Source organism: Vicia villosa, linkage group LG1, assembly GCF_029867415.1.
Source record: "Vicia villosa cultivar HV-30 ecotype Madison, WI linkage group LG1, Vvil1.0, whole genome shotgun sequence".
Taxonomy (NCBI): domain Eukaryota; kingdom Viridiplantae; phylum Streptophyta; class Magnoliopsida; order Fabales; family Fabaceae; genus Vicia; species Vicia villosa.
In genome coordinates, this window is record NC_081180.1 from 240860265 (window position 1) to 240882597 (window position 22333).

General features: G+C 35.3%; 1 protein-coding gene across 1 annotated transcript; it reads right to left on the reverse strand.

The window, feature by feature from the left end:
* Positions 1 to 9459: 9459 nt before the first annotated feature.
* LOC131624416 (receptor-like serine/threonine-protein kinase SD1-8) lies at positions 9460 to 12967 on the reverse strand. The gene is made up of 6 exons (XM_058895359.1): positions 11455 to 12967; positions 11085 to 11347; positions 10615 to 10825; positions 10280 to 10517; positions 10038 to 10188; positions 9460 to 9937 (listed from the first exon to the last, which is right to left on the reverse strand). The coding sequence occupies exons 1-6, from the start codon at positions 12749 to 12751 to the stop codon at positions 9620 to 9622; spliced, it is 2478 nt and encodes an 825-aa protein (XP_058751342.1). The 5' UTR covers positions 12752 to 12967; the 3' UTR covers positions 9460 to 9619.
* Between the last annotated feature and the right edge of the window lie 9366 nt (positions 12968 to 22333).

A 22333-nucleotide genomic window follows, 5' to 3' on the forward strand; every position in this document is an offset into this window, starting at 1 on the left:
TTCTATTTGCTCTGATACATATAATGTTATGGCTCTGATACATTATTTGCTCTGATACACGTTTTTAGCCTAAATGCTCTGATACATTTGGCTCTAATACATATCATGTATTTGAATATACATTTTATGTTCTAACTCGTTCATGCTGACTTTTGTCGTTTAGTTTTTGTTCTGTAACATTTCAGGATGTAGAGATGCTCTGATGATGCTCTGGTACATTCAACAATGTTCTGATACAAATCTAGCATGAAGTGATGTTGGTAGAAATTCAAAGTTCTGAAGCTATCCGTGGGAAGCAGAAATCAGAAGATATGAATGTTCTAGAAGATCCAGAAATTCAAGTTCTGAAGCTGTCCTGAATGGAAGCAGAAGTCAGAAGCTGTGAATGTTCTGAAGATCAAAGTAATTCAAGTTCTGAAGCTGTCCTGAATGGAAGCAGAAGTCAGAAGCTGTGAATGTTCTGAAGATCAAAGAAATTCAAGTTCTGAAGCTGTCCAATGGAAGCAGAAGTCAGAAGCTATGAATTCTCTGAAGGCAGAAGCTTATATGATCGTCTCTACCGAAATAATCAGGGAAGTCTTTTATCAAAGTTCTTCGAGTATTTATTTCAGGGGGAGATTATTTATCTCAGGGGGAGATTGTCAATCTCAGGGGGAGACATATTCATATGCTTATGCTATAGCTGTGTAATTTGTCTTTTGCCGTCTACTCTTTCTGATCGCAAATTCATATCATTTATATATGTTTTTGTCATCATCAAAAAGGGGGAGATTGTTAGAACAAGATTTGTTCTTATCAATTATCTTAGTTTTGATGATAACAATAATATGAATTTTGCTTAAGATAATATGGTACTCTAATCCAATGCAATTTCCCTTTCAGGAAATATATAAAGAGTACGCATAATTCAGCGCTCAGAAGTTGTGTCTCAAATGGTTCAGCATGCAACATCAGAACATGGTCTGGCAAGACATCAGAAGATGGTCGAAGCAGAATCAGAACATGGGTCTATGGAAGCATCAGAAGAACATGAGATCAGAAGCACTGAAGATCAGAAGATGGTATCACGCTCAGAAGCACTTCAAGGTCAGAAGATCAGAAGATGCTATGCACCAAGCTGTTTGACTCTGATGATATTCAAACGTCGTATTCACAAACATCAGATCAGAAGGAAGTACACGTGGCAGACTACGCTGACTGACAAAAGGAACGTTAAAAGCTACTAAAGGCTACGTCAGTAGACACAGCGTGAACAAGGCTCGAGGTAGTTGACAAAAGCGTATAACATTAAATGCAAAGCTGTACGGAACACGCAAAGCATTAAATGCATTCAACGGTCATCTTCTCAACGCCTATAAATATGAAGTTCTGATGAGAAGCAAGGTTAACGATTTCGCACCAATACAATTCAAATTAACTTGCTGAAACTCTGTTCAAATCTAAACTCAGAATCTTCATCTTCATCAAAGCTCACTACATTGCTGTTGTAATATCTTAGTGAGATTAAGCTTAAACTGTAAGAGAAATATCACAGTTGTGATTATCGCTTTTAAGAAGCATTTGTAAACTCTTGAATAGATTACATTAAGTTGTAAGGAACTAGAGTGATCGTGTTGATCAGTATACTCTAGGAAGTCTTAGCAGTTGGCTGAGCAGAAAGTCTTAGGAGTGAACTAAGCCTAGAGTGATCGTGTTGATCAGTAGACTCTAGAAAAGTCTTAGGAGTGAACTAAGCAGTTGTTCCCGGAGTGATCAGTGTGTGATCAGAAGACTCTGGAAGACTTAGTTGCGGACTAAGTGGAAAACCATTGTAATCCGTGCGATTAGTGGATTAAATCCTCAGTTGAGGTAAATCATCTCTGCGGGGGTGGACTGGAGTAGCTTCGTTAACAGCGAACCAGGATAAAAATAATTGTGCAATTTATTTTTATCGTCCAAGATTTAAAGTCACACTTATTCAATCCCCCCCTTTCTAAGTGTTTTTCTATCCTTCAGTAAGTTCGCTAGAACTATAGCAGGCGATCACTCTTATGCAGGTACACTTGTCAGAACCATGGCAAGTAATTCCTTTGGTACAGGCGAAGTTACTATGAGCATAGCAAATTAGCCTAAAATGGTACAGGTAAATTCTGCGATAACACTCGCAGATAACCATGGTGGTACAGGTAAATTCTGCGATAACGCTCGCAGATAACCCTGTTGGTGCAGGTGAACTTGCTAGAACTATAGCAAGCAATCCTAGTGGGGGTTCACAAACTACGGAAACTTACTAGAACTATAGTAAGTGGGGGTTCACAAACTGCGGAAGCTTGCTGACCATAGCAAGCCAATTACACAACCAACAGAAGGTCCTCGCTATTCCTTTTCAGGAACCTTTCCAGGAAGTCTTCTTTAAGGCGTATTCCATCCTTTCTAGGAGCTTTTTCAGGCACACAAGATTTTTAAACCGTTCTTCAATTGGGTTTATCACGTTAGTCCCTCGGCAGTGATATCTTCCAAAACATCATCAACAAACAATCAAAGGTGCTATCTTTCTTTTCAGAATTACTAACATACTTCGATTAACGTAACTAACAATCATGCATCATTTCAACTAACTAACCTCATTCATACATTACGCATATACATACATGGCTCTCATTTATTTTGAGAAGCGCACTGCATCATGCATCGCATGCATCATAAACATTGCATAAAGTCAAAGTTGCCTTTTTAGGCCACGCTACGGTCTGAATGCGTAGCTCCTACAAAAAAAAAGAGGAAAAAAGAAGAGAGCATTTGCTCCACAAAAAAAGAGAGAAGGAAGAAGGAGGAACATTTTCCCTGGGTGGCATCTGTAAGCCCATCTCCCTCAGAAGTCCTTCTCGACAAATGCAAATTTTAGGGCATTTCAGTGTCCAATCATCTTCTACCTTTAGATCACGATATGCAGACGTGCCTATCCAACTCTTCAGGTTTAAGAAGATTGAACAGGGGCAGCTGTCATACCCCAAAATTTGCCCGGTCAACTCATGTCTTTTAATCCATCAAGGATCAAAATTAAGAATCATGGGGTTTGACATTCCTATTGTCAAACCTGCGTTCTTATAAGATATCCTGAGTTAAAATGGGGGTAAAAATCAGAAAGTGCTTAAGCTCAGTCATCTAGCTCATTTATTCCGTCTTCTTGAAGTTTTTTTAGCCCTTTCTCACAAATTATTCACATGGTTTATTATTTATAATTAGTTTAATCATTTTATTATTATAACTAACTATTATTAATTAGTAGTGGTTTTAATAATATTATTATTAAGATTATTATAATTATTTTTAACTATTATTGTTATAATATACCATGAATTAATGAGGTAGTAATTTATTTGGGCTAAAAAAAAAAGATCAATTGGACAATGGGCCCATTAGAAAAAACCTAAGTTGTGCACTATGAAGAGGACACAAGGGGAGCCAATAGAGGGGGGATTTGGCCGCAAAAACCTTGGTGGGAGAACAGGAAAAAAACGTGAAAAATAGTGGCCATGGCAAAGGGATTTGAAAACCAATTCAATCCGTTCTAAAGACCAAATCGTCTCTCTCGGTCCCTCCTGAAGCTATCCCGATCGTTAGGGACGATCAAAGCACACGAAATCACCTCCATATGCTCACGGACGGGTCAAATCATGGAGAGTCTCGGTTGCCATCATACGAGCAGCATAAATACTGTTTGATCTTATATTCTTGTTCATATTCATGCTCTATGTGTTTCTGGATGGTTTAATTTGAATATAGGTGCAGGAATTGGGAAGCACCATTATTAGGTTTTGAAACTCTAATTCAGGGGTTTCCATTAGAGGCAAAATTGGACCATAAGAATGGCACCAATGAATTTAGAGAGTAATTTAGAGTTGGAATATGTCTTTGTATTTTATTTATTATGTGCCTATTATGAGTTTCGAATTCACAGGTCTATAGCAACAGTGTAGAACCGTGGGGGATAAACCTCTGCATTTTTCCAGGAAAATGAAGAAGACGACAGCCGTGTCGAGCAGCCATTCGTCCGTTCAAATCCACGCGCGCAAGTTCTGGTTTACACCGTTTTACCTTATCATATTACTTATCGTGTGCACGTTGTTTACAGGAAAAAGAAAGTGGACGAGTGGCAAGCGTATGGACTTGTGAATGAAGAAGCGCTAGTTCGAGTCCCAGCGGCGACGTTTGATTTTTTATGTGAATTAGAAAGCTTCTTGATCCCATGCGTACACTTCCAGTAGACTCACGTTGCAACCCCTCATCCTGGCCATCTGATACGTGTTCAGCCAGATCCAACGCTCGTAAGAGCGCAACCCTATGGTGTTCTCTCAAAAGGCCGGCACACAGGATTCACCCCAGGTTTATTTATTCTTTTTATTATTAATTATTTTATCTTTAATTCTAGAATTAGATTTAATTAATTTGTTTAAATTAAGATTAGCATATAAATTAGAATTTAGGCTATATTAGGTCATTCAGGATTTCTCCCAATTTTTCAATTATGTCGATTATTCGACTTAATAATTGATTTATTTATTTTAACCGATATTAATTATACAAATCAATAAAACCCTAGAAAGATTATATCTATTAGGGTTTGCTCGATCCCATTAGCCACGTGGCCGAAGATACTAGGGTTCAATTTATTATTCGTTTCGACTAAATTTATTGGTCGCGATGGTTAATAATCGATTAATTTAATTAATCAAATCCTATAAATTAAAATAAACATTATTTTGCTAAGTGGTTTTAACCATCTTATTGGTTATGATGATTAGCATACCTTATCAATTTGTTATTATTTGTAATCGTATTAATCGGTTATGAGAGGTAACAGTATAAAAATACAAATTCATAAAATAATAAAATACCTTAATTCATTATTAGTGATAATCGAATCAATCGATTTGAATTGGTAATGGTGCAAAACCCCAATCTTTTAACTATGGTGATCAAACCTATTGATCATTGCGGTTAATTGTGCCAAATCAGGGTTGTACGCCCGAAACATCTAAAACACACTAAACCACGATACTACAGGATTTTTATCCTGGGCAACTCAAAATGCCCTTTCAAATCAAATTCAAACCGCGATAGGCAATTCGAAGAGCCTAAAAACAATTTCAAAACAACTTCACACAATCTCTATAATCAATTCTAAGGCGTACAATCCTGTACCCGAACTACGTTGACTCTGATCCTCCATAAGGAGGTACGTAGGCACTTGGCAACAAGGCGAGTCCCCCTCCCTAAAATCTCAATTTTTCCCCTATTCAATTCTTTAGCTATTAAACCTGAATATTTTAGCCATAAACTTGACCCTTAGATTCAAAGCCAATAGGAAAGGGTTGAGGGTGCCTAACACCTTCCCTCGACCTGAATATAGTATCTTACCCTGATCTCTTAACTGCGTAGGGTTTCCTATTCGCCCTTCAGAATAGGTGGCGACTCTAAAACCTTTAATTTTAGGGCATGTTGCTACACACGGGTAAACTGTTCAAAGCTTTAGGATATGGATTTTTTAACTAGCAATTTCAAAATATTCTGATATCTAAACTTTAAACTCCAGTCGCACATGAAAAATCCGTGATATAACTTTGTACATAAGGTCATGTGCAACTCTAAGTTATGTTTTCATCAATCTATCCCCAATGGTAGCAATAAGTTCGAAACTTGCATGATTCATCCGATAGATTGTGATAAATCTGCAATATTTACGATATAATCCATTGTGTTAGTCTTAAACAGCGTCAATGAAATATCGAAAAGCATGGTATGAGAATCTACGAACACTTGCTCTGTCAGTCTCTAGGCTTTAGCAAGTTAATTCTTCATGCTTCCCCAACTCTATTGAACGGGTCCCAAATAGAGTTCGGACCCGCATTCTTACCTGCTATGTCATGGTAAGAATGCATAAATAAGGAATGCATAAATGAGAATCTGGGAAAGCTTGCTATGTGACTCTCTAGGTTTTAGCAAGATAATTCTCTATGTTTTGCTCCAACTCCAGTGGACAGATCCCAAACAGAGTTCAGACACGCATTCCTTACCTGCTAGGTCATGGTAAGAATGCATAATGAGAATATGTGAATACTTGCTATGTCAATCTCTAGGTTTTAGCAAGTTAATTCTTAATGCATAAATGAGAATCTGTAAACGCTTGCTATGTCAATCTCTAGGTTTTAGCAAGTTAATTCTCTATGTTTTTCCCAACTCTATTGGACGGATCCTAAACAGAGTTCGGATTTGCATTCCTTACCCGCTAGGCCGTGAAAAGAATGCATAAATAAGAATTCAATTGCACATGGTAGAAACAAGCACATTGAGATGACGTTTCACCACTTTATGGAGCTGGTTAGTGAAGGCAAGTTAAGATTGAGATATTGTAGAAGTGAGGACCAAGTTGCTAGTTTGTTGACTAAGGGAGTAAAAAATGATGTGTTCAAAAGGTTGAAGATGAGCATAGACATGGAAAACTTGGAGCACTTAATTAAGGTGATGTGTTGAGTGAAAACTTGGTAATTCAAGTGCTATAGCCGGTTAACACGAGAGTGTAACCGGTTACAGTTGGAAGAAAAGCACTTCTGGACAAGGAAAAAAGCAGTTTTGGAGTTTTGTTAACCGTATACCAGCTGCATTAACCGGTTACACCTGATTGTGTATTTTTTTAGTTTTGTCAGCTGTAATTGGTTAACCATTTGCGTTAACAGGTTACAGCCTCGAGTTTTGGATTTTTCTTGTATTTTGTTGATGTGTTTTATGTCCCAATCATTTTGTAACATTTGGATAAATGTCTTGGAGGCATCCTCGTCATTGGTTAATGCAAATTATCATTCTCACCCTCAATTATCTTTCTCTCTCACTATCTCTTTCTCCACATACTTCATAGTTTATCAATTGTGTGATTGTATCTTCTAACAATTTTAGAATTAAGGTTTATGCAATTGGTAAAATGAGCCACCAATTGACTTGGAAAAACCATGTTTGAAGAACAACCAAAAAGACATGTGAATTTATGTATATGTATTCTCTCTTAAGAAATTAAGATTCTATATTGCTTCCATATCTCCAATTAAATCAAATTCATCTTTTTATCATTGACTTAGGAATCTTAAAAGTCTCATATTACAAATTGGTAATATTGTATCGTATAAAAAGAAATATTACTAATTACCTCAATGTATTCACTTTCAAGTATATATAGTTTCCATTCACAAGGCAAAAATGAAGAAAAACAACAAAATTATGAGCCGTGTGAAAACAAAAATGACTCATAAAGTGCATTAACTAATTCTATCTCCCTACTAACATTGTGACTGTGAGATCATTTGAAACATCAAGACCATCCATGTAAAATTCTCTGTCCTCAGATCTCCTCATGGAAGTAATCAAAGGCTGCACAGGTAAAGGAAGAGTTGTTGCTTCACTCTAAAGCATCAACACAACATTGGACATGTTTGGTCTAAGACCTGCTGAATCTTGTACACATAGCATCCCTATGTGTATGCATCTCAATGCTTTGTTTTCCGGACTAGAATCGTGAATGCAACCATCAACAAGTTCCATTGCTCTGCGTTCGTTCCATAGATGCCATGCCTACATCCATTCCATTACAAAAACATTAGCTTTTCGCATTTCAATTAAAAAAGTTATGAGCTACGTTGGATATACTCACATAACCTATGAGACTTGAATCATCTGAATGACGAAAGCTAGTGTTTCTGCGGCCACTCACAATCTCTAGTAGCAATACACCAAAACTATATACATCTGATTTGACATAAAATAGGCCTTCCATAGCGTATTCGGGAGACATATAACCATTGTAGGTGGTAGAGTTATTCGATATTAGTAAATACCAAGAAAGAATGAGCATAGAAACAAAAGCAAACAATACTTACTATGTACCAACCACTCTGTTTGTATTGGCTTCATTTTGATTTCCACCGAATATCCGGGCTAAGCCAAAGTCAGATATTTTTGGATTTATGTTTTCATCTAGCAAAATGTTACTTGCTTTTAGATCCCGATGAATAATTCTAAGTCTTGAATCACGATGCAGATAAAGTAGTCCTCTTGCAATTCCTTCAATGATTTCAAAACCCAACTTTTTCAATATAAAGCGGAGAAAAGAACAACTAACCTTATCATAGGTCTTTCGCAGTCTACCTTAAAAGGCAAACAACCAACATCTTCCTTATTCGTAGAATCCACCAATTCGTTCGCCACTACGACCCCATCTAGAAGTTGCCTCCCCTGAACAATTTATTTGTTGGCAATAAGCGTGATCTCACTTATGGTGTTTAAATCTAATTGAGATAAAAGCTAATTTGTTTATTAAAAGGACAATCTTAATTTATATATATAAAAAAAAAGACAATTCTAATTAGTGACATTTTTATTTTTTATTAAACTGGGAAGGAACAAATTTGTCAATAACTCTCCATTAAGCTAGTTGTTCATTATTACTATTGGTAGAATGGTAGTGATGTTGCTTCCACCATAAATTGAGTGAAATTTTGTTGATGATGTTCAGCAAGTGCAATAAAGTCTTGTGTTTATTGTATCACAAATTTTGGCATATTGAGACTTTTGGTTTAAAGTTTCAAGATTCTAATTGTTTAGGTGTACAATATAATTTATTCAAAGTTTCGAATTATGAGATATTTGCACTCCCACATCAAAAGTTGCTAAAAAATGGACATAAAAATTTGAAGTGTGTATGAAATGGAAATCACAGAAGTGGGCCCAAGAGCAGATACACTTATAATATTTATTGTATAAGTTATATGCTACTTTTTATAATTAATGCAGTCACCAAAATAAATTATTAATATTCCGTTAATTTTGTTTTTGAGGTCTATATTCAATTAAAAAAAATTTGAGGTCCTTCGTTTTTTTTTGAGGTCCATATCCAATTAAAAAAAATTTGAGGTTCTTCATTTTATGAGACCTGTGACTTTTGTTGCACATGCACATGGCTGATCCTGTAAGATAAATGATATGATGTTTAATGTATTTGTTGGCAAATAAGCGTGATCTCACTTTATGAGTTTGTCTAATTTATAAATATATAAAGTTACCAACTAAGATTCACTTAGTTGCACTCAATAGAATAATGAGGTTTCTCAAAGTATCATTGAGTCTTGGTATCTTATATAAGAGAAACACTAAGGTAGAGTTGCATATATGGTGTTAGATTTAATTTATGGAGGTCATCTTGGTAAAAAAGCACTTCATGACATGCCCTCATGTCTAGATTAGGATACATATCTTGGTCATCTTAAAAACAATTTATAATCATTATTTCACCTAAGTTCGAGTTTGTGGCAACAACTTCTTGTGTGTGCCATGGTATATAGCTTAGAATAATTCTTGATCAACCTAGACAATCTCAAAGGAAGTAAATTGTAATGTTTTTTGAAAAAAAAATCTTCTATAAAGCTCTTTGAAAATAAAGTGATGCATAGAAGATACAAACACGTCAAAATTAAACTCTTTAAAAAACCAAATTTGCAACTCCTACTAAATTCCATTTACAGAAAAAAATTATGTTTATGACTTTCTAGGACTATACAAATATGTTAGATCAAGATGATGTCATATTTTTTTACTACCTAGCATCAAGTAATGTGACTGTGACTTGGTTCACACTCTGTGTTTCATCTTGCTTACTTGAAGACGACTTAGTCTCTGGAGGATTCTTTGATCTTCCAAGAGAAAACCCCGGACTTCTAGGTTCTGGCTTTAGTGCATTTTCACTTCCAAGCATCAAAAGCACTAAAGGCATTGTTGGCCTATCTTCGGCGCGTTCTTGGACACACAATAGCCCAACATGTATGCATCTAAGAACTTCAGATTTTGTATATGAATCGCCAATCGACGAATCAATGAGTTCCAATGCATTTCCTTCTCTCCATTGTCCCCATGCCTACAACAATAAAACATTGTCAGTTCTTTCTTAGTACCTAGAACTTCGATTTCATCAAAGATTATATCATACTACTGATTGAAGGATCTATCTAGCTTACATTCTTTAGAAGATTCATATCATCGTCTGTGTAGTAAAATCCTTTATTTTTCTTTCCACTTATGGTCTCTAGCACAATAACTCCAAAGCTAAAAACATCTGATTTAACTGAGAAGTTTCCGTCCATAGCATATTCAGGAGACATATAACCGCTGCACGTTAAAAAAAACATACAAAATGTTAAGGTCTCTTATATTTGGTATTTTATTAGAGAGTACTATAATGCAACATTGTGTTACTCACTATGTTCCGACTACACGTAAAGTGTTTGCCTCTGTTTGCTCATGGGCAAATATTCTAGCCATTCCAAAATCTGATATTTTTGGATTCATTTCGGCGTCAAGTAGAATGTTGCTTGCCTTGATATCCCTATGGATAATTCTCAGCCTTGAATCGTGATGCAAGTAATGAAGCCCTCTAGCGATTCCGCATATAACGTAGAATCGTTTTTTCCAATCCAATAAGTGTTTTCTAGCTTTGTCTAAACACATTAATAAGACAATCTAGAATGAGAAAAAACATATCTACATTTTGCAAAAAGAAAAGGACTTATGATCCAAAATGTTGAAAAAACTCACCAAACAAAATTGAATCAAGACTTCTATTTTCCATATACTCATACACAAGAAGCTTCTCTTCCTTGTCAATGCAACAACCTAAAAGCCGAACAAGGTTTCGATGTTGAAGCTTGGCAATTAACTTGACCTCATTCTTAAATTCTTCATTTCCTTGCCCTGAAGTTTCTGATAACCTCTTGACAGCTATTTCTTGCCCTTCAGCCAACCTTCCCTGATAACATCAAAACCACAAAACCTCATGTTAGTGTTAGAATATATGTTTTACATTATACTCTCTTTAATCACGATTATAAGCAAATATTCTTTTTTTAGTTTTATTGAATAACTGATGTATATATGATTTCTATATAGACCAGATACACCAGTTATTCAATAAACTTCAAAAAACAAAAAACTTTGCTTATAAACCAAAGAGGTAATTGCTTTGCAATTTTGACTTAATATGATAGGAGATAACAAAAAGAACTTACCTTATAAACACTACCAAAGCCTCCATGTCCAAGTTTATTTGCTTCCAAGAAGTTATTTGTAGCTATTATTATGGTATTAAAATCAAATATTGGCAAGTCTAGTTCATCCATGTCGTCTGCATTTCTAATTCTATGACTTAGCAATTTCCTCTTACATAAAAGGATACACAATCCCAAAACTATAACAACAATAGAAATTGTGATTCCTATAATCACAGCTTTAGGGTTTTTCTTGTGAGAGCCTCTGGTAGAAGTTGAGTTATCTAAAGGAAAAAGAGTTTTATATTTAACATTAGTTCTATTAGTGACATCCTAATTTCTAATAATCAAAAACCAACAAATATAAGAGAAAGAAACTCAAGAAACATACCTAGTAGTTCAGAAGCTGCTAATCTAACAAAAAGATCTTGTCCACCATCAGAAAAATTTCTTATATCATTGAGTTCTCCAATCCACATAACACAACCACTTCCTCCATTACTTATATAAACATTTGCATAACCAGTACATGAACAATTCCCATGACACAATTCACCACATTCACCAATTTCCATTGTCGTGTTCACAAACACTGAGGTTGTCTCAGGCAACTTCACTTTCTCCATATGATAAAACTTATCACTCTTACAATCCAATTTCGTGTTCCTCACACATCCATCAGACCCATCTCTCAATTTCCAAGCTTGTTCATTCTTAGGACTAAACCCTTTCATGCATTCACAAACCGGCGAAGCGTTGGAATCACATACACCGTAAGGACCACATTCTTTGTAATTATCACATGGATCTCTCGGCGCGTACCAAAACTTTGTCCATGTTTTGCTACTCTGAACCCAAGTTAGACGTTGAAGTTGACCATCAGAATTCACTACAAGTCTCGAAAAAATCGATTTATTCCTAATCGAAAACGAGTAGTTCACACCGTGTTCGTTCAATGAGAAACTGAAAACTATTGAATCTATCTCACGTTGCATATCTGGTACACCGCTGAATCTTTCACCATTCCAAGGTCCAGTTCGGAATATTATAGTATCCCTATCATCATTCCGCAGGAAAAATTCTGGTAGACCATGATAATCAACTTTGAGTGAATAATCACCTGAGGAAGGATCTTCACCTGTGATCTTCCATGAAGTTAAGTGCTTTTCAGTTTTTTTGTCGAAATTCCAACCCATGGTCATGTTTGGTAACAAAGTATCTGTCGGGTGATCGAAGCTTTGCCATAGATATTTTGTTGGATCATTCACGTTTATTTCTCTGAGAACTAAATTTCCAGTATCTAATAGCTGAAGAACAAGAACCTGGTTTTTAGCATTTGTTTGATTCAAAGAATTCGAAGACCAAACGAGGTTGTTTGAAGCTGTCGATGAATTGAGAAGTGCTATGTTTCCATCGTTAGTGATTTTGAGGAAGCTGTCGGTTGAATTTTGAAGAGGGTTGTCTCTATTTGCAACCCAAACAACAGTGTCTGGGATGTTTTTGTACCGTATGGCTAAATAAATGTTGGAAGATGTTCGTGAGATGAAACCAAGAACGAATGATCCTTGAAGAGATTCAAGGGTGTGATTTGTTCTGAGAATTTGTGTTGAGGTTAACGTGTCTGTGACTGTAGAGGTTGAGATTGTGATGAACAAGAAGAAGAGGAAGAAGAAGAAACCTCCTCGCATGTTGGAGAATTGTATGTGTGTGTGCGTGTTTGGTTTGTTTATTGTCTTTGTTTTATGTTTATGTGGGAGAGAAATTGCATAGTTTTTAATAATATTGATTATTTGACATTATTATGATGTAGGTGGAGAAGAAAGAAGAACCAGCTGACCCGGCACTAAATAGGATTAGTTTTTGCTAGGTCAATGCTTGGATAATTGCTTCCATAACGTGAAACTAACTATCCGTAACCGATAACACAAAATTGTAACTGGTTACCGCTATTTGAACAATTAAAATGCAATATAGTGGTAACCAATTACCAAAACGCAGTTATCGATTACATAATTAGCTATACTTGGCAATTAGCTATACTCGGCAGCAAGTAATAAGTCCTTGCAAAATTTTGATTTTTCGTATGCTACACATTTTGACTAAAGGATACGACGGGCAAGATAAATAATGTTACACTGACTTGATTCTGTCAACAAATGTTATGACTACGTATTCCATTTCATTAAATAATATTTGACTTTAATGCCTAATTTTGTTACTACTTTGGTGCTGGTTTCTAGATCCTTGTTGAATTTTGAGTTTTTGTTGACTGGTAATTCACGATCAAACCGTGTAATATGAATGGAAAACACTCGCATAAAACATGAACGAAAATTAAATCACAGAAGAAAGTTCAATTACATGTGCATTAATTGACTACATAAGCAAATATGTCCGCAAATGTCATTTTCGATAGTTTATAGTTATATTTTGACTGTCCTATTATAGTCTATATTTGTTTTTATATTTTAGTATGAACTGCCTAATTTACAAGTGGTCTTCATAAAAACATTACGAGTATTACAATAAAACTATGATAAAAATAGCACATTTTATTACTATTTAAACTAAAGTTGTCATAAATAAAATTTAATCTTAACCACTAAAAAAGTAAATTATACTTAAAAATAAAATGTGTTAAGATTAAGCATTGATTAGTAGCTTAATTGAAGTTTAACAAATTTCCTTGTGATGCATCAAATTATCACCATCAACCAGCCCTTTAAGTGTTTTAGTTCTCTCTCTTCTCCCCTTACTTTAATCTAGCCTCCACTTTTTTTTTCTTTCTAAAATTCAATTTTTTTATTTATTCATGTAAGTAGGGGTTGAAAATAGATATACCCACTTTGTTTAAAGTTATCTCATAAAAATCCACAAAAAATAAATGAATGGGGCAATCATACTTAAGGGGGTTTTTCCCGCAAAATTGAGGTAGGGCGAACAAGTGAGTGCTGCGCATTTTTAACTTAAAATTGTAAAAAAAAAAATTATGTTGATACCACCGAACACATTAGAGAGTGCAAGCTTAAAACATTGGTTCGTGCCTGCAAAAAAGTGTGGGAAAAACGTACATGTCCGACGGGGCGGACCCGTTTTTCATCCCTAGGTGTAGTTTCCCTTCTGGTGATGTGATTAGTTCCTTCCTCTACACCACCCTTTTGTTCCGTTGAAGGTTTTACTTCATTTGCCTCCAGCATCGCACAAATTTGTGGTAATTCTCCAGCGGACTATTGTTCGCTATTTTCATTTGAGTGGTTCTTTGGGGGTATGTTTCAATCTACTTCAGAGCATTTATGGTTTTTTTCGGCCTAAAAATATGCAAGGGTTTGTTTTAAACTTTTGCTTGGTGGTGGTGTGACTTAACTAGATTTATTGTGATATGGAGTTTTCAAGATGTTTGGGTTGATGCCATCACAATAATGTTTTCTTTTTCTTTTTCATAACCTTATCGCTTCCATACTGGGCTTATGATTTCTCAATTATGGTTCGTTGCGATATAGGTTTATTTAGCTTGAAAAAGCTTTTATGCTTGCTGTGATTTCTTGCGGGGAGTTATTGGCATGTAAATACGTCTGGGTTGGTGTCGACTCATTAGCTATTACTAGATGAAAAAGCTTTTTTATTTTATGGTTTTTTTTTAAATTAATTTTTTAGTTTTGTTTTGTTTTCAATTGGTTTATTTTCTGGTTGGTTACTTTCATATAGTAATAAGGTAATTATAGCTTAAGTTGTTGTGTGAAAAAGTACCCATACTAAATGCTTATGTGTCCTCTGCGCATGCTAACTCGCCAAACTATTTTAAATATAATTCTGAATGATCTGATTGGTTTAATTGAGCTATACTGAAGGTTAAGCAGGTTTACTGTAACTAGTTGAGAAGCCCCATCCAAGAAGAGGTACTGTATAGATTGTCATCTCTACCCAACATGGTGAGGACAGAAAAAATCAAATATATTGTTTCATCGTGAGAGAATATTTCAGTATGTCTCTATTATTTAGAACTTGTGTACATTTTTTTCTGATGTCATTTTCATGATTACACACACTGAGGCACATTATTTCACTACAAGAAAAGTGTGATATAGCCACCTAATTTTGCGACGTGATTATCACGTGGCTCAAAAAAGTGAGTTGCAACGTGATAATCACGTCACTATAAGTTTTTAATATTAAAAAACTAAAATCAACGTTGGCACATGGGGTGTCAGAAATATTATTTTAAAAAAATATTTCCGAAGTGAAAAACACGTCGCAACAACTAAATAAAATAAAATAAATTCAAAACAGGTAAAGTATACTGACAAAGGGGGGAATTTCAAAGGGGGGAATTTCAAATTTTCATTTTTTTTGTTGCGGCGTGTATATCACGTCGCAAATGTTTTTAGTATACCACGCCAACATTTATGCAGTCATGTGTGCAGTCATGTGTGCAGTTAACTGACACATTTATTACTGTCAGGATGTTGCGACGTGATTTTCACTTCGCAACCTAGACACGTGAAAATCACGTCGCTAAAATTAATATACCCATTCGCGTACAGCTCCTCTTCCCAGAACCCCCATTTCTGTTTCAATCTTCATCTTCCCCCAAACCCTCTTCCTCTCCTCCCTCTTCAACACTCCTCCCTCTTCAATCCACCATTTTCAGTCTCAAATTTTTCATACAATCCCCCATTTCCAGGTATGCAATCAATCTTCACTTGTTCTTGTCCATTTTTTTTTAAATTTTTTGCTAATAATCTGATTTTGATTTAATATGTGTAGGTGAAGAATTTCTGATTTTGATTCAACTATAAGAGCTCACTAAATATTGTTCAAGTTCATTGAGGTATCTTTTTTCAATTTTATTTATCTAATTTTTCAGATTTTTTGATGTGATTATATATATATATATATATATATATATATATATATATATATATATATATATATATATATATATATATATATATATATATATATATATATATATATATATATATATATATATATATATATATATATATATATATATATATATATGTTATAGATTAATTTGATATATAATTTATTTTTTGATGTGATTATATGTTATAGTATGTATTATTTATATGTTATAGTATGTATTATTTATAGTATGTATTATTTATTTTTTGATGTGATTATAGGTTAATTTGATATATAATTTATTTTTTGATATATAGTTATTTTTATATGTGATTATTAGTTAATTTATCTAATTAGAAACATATATAGATTTAATAAAAATAGATTTTATGTTATAATTTTTAGAATGTATATATATAAAAACAGAATATTAGGATGTTATTATAGTTATAGAATATTAGGATGTTATAATTTTTAGAATGTTATAATTATAGATTTTATAAAAACGAAAAATATTATATATAATATGTATTATTTTTATAGAATGTATATAATATTGTTAGAATGTTATAGAATGTATATATTGGTAGAATGTATATATTGTTTATCTACTTATATTATAGAAAATTATTTACTTATAGTTGATATAAGTAAATGTTTAGTTATTGTTACTAAAAAGAGAATGATTGGATATATGTGCAGTATGGAATATTATTTGTATTATCGTAGTTGGATGTATGATAGAGTGGAACCAGGAAGACGTGCACTTAAACCCAATTTTATAGAAGGAGTTAACGGGTTTATCACGTGGGTGTTGCTCAAGAATGTTGTCGAAGCGAAGGAGGAGTTAGGTGTCCCTGTCTTAAAGGTGAATGTAGACCTATAATTAGTGACCCAGAGGAAGTGGTCAGGCATTTGTATAGAAGGGGTTTCATGGAAAATTATTGGGTTTGGACGTTTAATGGTGAAAAATTGCCGAGTAACGTACCAGAGACTAGCAGTACGCGTGCTTCAAGTAGTCGTCCGCCAATGGAATATGAGGAAAGACCGCCTATTAAATATGAGGAAAAATTTAATCAGATCGGTGACATGGTTGAGGATGCTTTTGGTGTGAACGTGACCTATGATCAACCTGAAGATTTTGATGGGGAAGAGATGCCGAACGAGGAAGCGCAAAGATTTTATCAGCTGTTGAATGAGATGAATACGCCGTTATATGATGGTTCGTCTGACTCGAAGTTATCAATGTGTGTGAGATTATTGGCCGCCAAGTCAAATTGGAATGTTCCTGATGAGTGTTTGGAATTCTTTGTAAAAATGATGTTGGACTCAACTGCAATGAAAGACAACTTACCTACAACATTTTATGAAGCAAAGAAGTTGGTGTCGAAGTTGGGCTTAAGAGTAAGAAAGATTGATTGTTGCATTAATGGTTGTATGTTTTTTTATGACAATGAGTTTGGTACTCAAGATGGATTGTTGGAGGAATGCAAATTTTGTATGAGTCCAAGATATAAAGTTTGCAGTAAAGCCATTAACACTAATCAAGACCGTGTAGCAGAAAAGTCCATGTTTTATCTTCCGATAATTCCAAGGTTAAAAAGAATGTTTGCTTCAATGCACAGTGCAAGTCAGATGACATGGCATCATACAAACAAAACAAGTCCAGGCACTATGCGGCATCCATCTGATGGCGAGGCATGGAAACACTTTGATCGAATACATCCTGATTTTGCCGCAGAACCTAGAAATGTCAGGATTGGATTATGCTCAGATGGTTTTGCTCCTTATGTTCAAGCGTTGGGAAGTGTGTATTCTTGTTGGCCAGTTATTGTAACCCCTTACAACCTCCCTCCCGAGATGTGCATGACAAAACCATACATGTTTTTGACGTGCGTCATTCCAGGACCTTCAAGTCCAAAAGCCGGGATTGATGTGTATTTACAACCTTTAATTGATGATTTGAAGAGGTTGTGGATTGGTGGAGAATGGACTTATGATATATCACGCAAAAAAAATTTACTATGCGAGCTGCCTTGATGTGGACCATCAACGACTTTCCAGCATATGGCATGTTGTCTGGTTGGGGTACACATGGTAGAATGGGTTGTCCGCATTGTATGAGTTCCACCAAGGCGTTTACGTTGGATAAAGGGGGGAAAAGTTCGTAGTTTGACTGTCACCGCAAATTTCTACCAAAAAATCATCCGTATAGAAAGAACAAGATAAATTTCATAAAAGACAAACAGGTAACAGATATGCCTCCGCCCCGATTGTCACCAGGTGTTGTATGGGACAAAGTTTGTGGGCTATCAAAAATTACAGATACTGGAAAGGCATGTAGAATTGAAAGATATGGGGTCGATCACAATTGAACAAAAAGAAGTATATTTTGGGACCTTCCATAATGGAAAGATAATTTGTTGCGCCATAATCTAGATGTTATGCATATTGAGAAGAATTTTTTTGATAATGTATTTAACACCGTGATGGATGTTAAAGACAAGACGAAAGATAATGAGAAGGCTAGACATGACATGGAAAAATGGTGCAATCGAAAAGAGTTGGAGTTGAAGCCTCAACCAAATGGGAAATTATTGAAACCGAAGGCTTGTTTCAGTCTGACCTCCCCAGAAGGTAAAGCGGTTTGCCGATGGTTAAAAGAATTGAGAATGCCCGACGGCTATTCTTCAAATTTAGCAAGGTGTGCTGACGCCAACACTGGGAAGTTGCATGGTATGAAAAGTCATGATTGCCATGTTTTTATGGAACAATTGCTACCAATTGCGTTTGGTTCTCTACCTAAACATGTGCTTAATCCACTGACTGAAATTAGTCAATTTTTCAGAGATATTTGTGCTTCAGCTTTAAAAGTAGATGACGTCATTAAGTTGGATCGAAATATTCCAGTCATTCTATGCAAGTTGGAACAAGTATTTCCGCCTGGTTTTTTTGACTCCATGGAACATCTACCTGTGCATCTCACCTATGAAGCTTATCTTGGAGGACCTGTTCAATATAGGTGGATGTATCCGTTTGAAAGGTTAATGGGTGATTCAAAACGATCAGTGAAAAATAAGGTTAGAGTTGAAGGATCGATATGTGCACATTACTTGCATCGAGAAACATCACATTTTTGCAGTCACTATTTCAAGCATTTGATGTTAACTCCAAGAATCATTCGAAATCCTGTCAATGTTAGTGAAAGGAGTCAATTCACTTTATCGGTCTTCGGGCTTCCTGGCCGTCCATCTGGAGAAAAGGGTGTGCATTGGTTGACCCAACAAGAAATGCAATCTGCCCATGTTCATGTCTTAATCAACTACATTGAAGTTAAACCATTTCTTGAGTAAGTATACATACCCCTAACTTTTAATTTTCTTTACAATCATAAAACTCATTGCTCTGAAACTTATAATGTGTTTCTTTTTAGGGAATTCAACAACACCTACTTTCATACTACCGGTGTACAATCAACATCTGGTGTCATCCATGCTCAATTTCCAGCATGGTTTAAGGAGAGATTGTATAGCATTGTTGCACCGACTCCCGAAATACTCCATTTGAGAAACTTCTCTCAAGGCCCTATTCAAAGCGCAAATGAATGGCACACATACTTCGTGAATGGATATAAATTTCACACTCATACATGGACTGAAGGGAAAAAGACCATAAACAGTGGTGTTTTTGTGAAAGGAGTTACAGATGGTGGTGAAGATGACTTCTATGGTTTTGTCAAACATATCTACGAGTTGGTGTACACTTACTTGGACTCGGAAAATAAAGTTATCTTGTTTTATTGTGAATGGTATGATCCAACTAGAGGCACAAAAATAGATAGGACATATGGTACTGTTGAGATTCAAATGGACCAGAGGTACAAAGAGTATGACCCTTTCATAATGTCACATATTGTTAGGCAAGTTTACTATGTTCCTTATCCTTCATTTGTGCCACGTAAACGAGGGTGGTGTGTTGTCATAAAAACAAAACTAATGGGTCATATTGAATCTGACGATCTAGTGGAAGAAGATCTTGCTTTCCAAGTTGATGAAGTGGAACAAATTAATGATGTGATTGCAGAGGAACAAACTACAAGTTTGTCTGATACAATGGTTGATGGGCATCTAGTTGATTCGTCTATATTGGATGAAGAGCATGAAGATATTGCATCTGAGGACAATATCACATCAAATGATGAGAATGATGTGGATGACGAGCACGAAGATTTATAATAATGAATATGTGTTGTTGAAAATGTATTTTTATAATTTCACTTAATGAACTATGTATTGAATGTGTTAATGATAACCATTTGTTGAGATTATATTTTTATAATTTTACTTAGTGAACCATTTGTTGAATATATTTATATTAATTGTGTAATCTCTATAAATAGGTAAAATGCCACCCCGACCTGATAAAGGTAAGGGTGTAGCTGATAGTGGTAAGAAGAAGCACCAACACCCACGAGTAGTAGTATGTCAGTCACCTCAATCGGCCACGTGTCCTCCGCCACAGAGTCAGGTTAATAGTATGTCCATGGCCAGTACTCAGGGTTTTCTCCCACTACTCTCCTCTCCGTATCCATATGACAGTCCGTCTTTTATTACCCCACCACCACCTGGTTACACATCCTTCCAGCAGACACAGATGCCCCCTTCCTTCCAGCAGACACAGATGCCCCCATCCTTCCAGCAGACACATGTGCCCCCATCCTTCCGGCAGACCGGAGGATTTGGTTTTCCACCTCCCACACAGATTAGTCCCTCATCTTTCCAGCAGACTGGAGGATCTAGTTTTCCACCTCCCACACAGACTAGTCCCTCATCTTTCCACCATACTGGAGGATCTAATTTTCCACCTCCCACACAGACTGGTCCCACCCCACCATCTTTCCAGCAGACTGTTCGCACCCCACATCCCCAACATGTGCCCCCACAGGATGATGATCAGGCGGAGGATGAGACTGCGGATGATCAGTTGGATGGGAGCGATCTTCGAGGGGATGATGATCCGAGTCAGATTCATATCATTGACGGGAGATTTTTTATCAGGCCCGAAGGAAGCTCGTAAGTTTCTTATTTATCAATTTTTATTTAAGTATACGTTTCCATTTTTTATAACTTTATAATTAATGTTAATTCAATTAATGTTGTTTAGATTCACGCCGAGTCGGACTGCTGCCAAAGGTATAAATTATATAATTCAGCAGAATTATAAAAAACTTATAAAGACTTTTAAAGATGTTAAGGGCGAGGATAGAGAACATTGGTTTACGCATTTTCAGGTATACTTAATTTATTGTTTAAGTTATTGTTATTTAAATGACTTTTTCACTACAGTTATCTAACTTTTATTTTATCTACTTTTATTGCAGGAAAAATGTGTGTGGGAACCAATGAAAGAGAGACAGATTAAGAAAATTATTATGGCAGAACTGCAAGACGACTTTCTGACATGCTACGACGTGTTAGAAAGCGTTGGGAACTTCATGGCATCCGTCCCAGTTGGATAGGAGAAGAAATCTTTCGGGAACTTCTTAAATATTGGGAGAGTGATGAGTTTGCGGCCAAATCTGAAAATGCAAAGAAGATGAGAGCATCTGAAAAGGGTGGTTGCCTTAATGCTGTTGGAAGTATAAGCACTGCTGAGCATGTTTGACGCCTGGTAATAATTATTACCACTTCTTAAAGTTATAATTTCAATTAATAATTGATATTATTAATTATAGTTTATTTTGTTATTTAGACTAAGGAATTAAATAGACCACCACTTATGACCGAGCTGGTTGCGAGGACTCGGAAAAAGAAAACAAGAGCTTTTGTTGACAATCGTACACAAAAAGCTATGGTAAGTTATTTAAGTTGGGTATTATATTTGGTTAAGCTATCGGTATTATTTTTTTAAGCTATCAGTATTATTTGGTTAAGTTGGGTATTATATTTGGTTAAGCTAGCGGTATTATTTGGTTAAGTTGGGTATTATATTTGGTTAAACTATCGGTATTATATTTGGTTAAGCTATCGGTATTATTTGGTTAAGTTGGGTATTGTATTTGGTTAAGCTATCCGTATTATATTTGGTTAAGCTATACGTATTATTTGGTTAAGTTGGGTATTATATTTAGTTAAACTATCGGTATTATTTTTTTAAGCTATCAGTATTTCTTTAAGCGATGAATTGTGATGTACTTGGTGGCGATTGTGAAGTGCCGATAAAGTGTTGATATATATGAATTAAATTGGTGATAAAAGTGCCGATTCTGAACTGATGTAAATGCTTATGTATGGCATAAACGATAATGTATCATCTGCCGTGTGCATATATATATATATATATATATATATATATATATATATATATATATATATATATATATATATATATATGCTTATGTGATG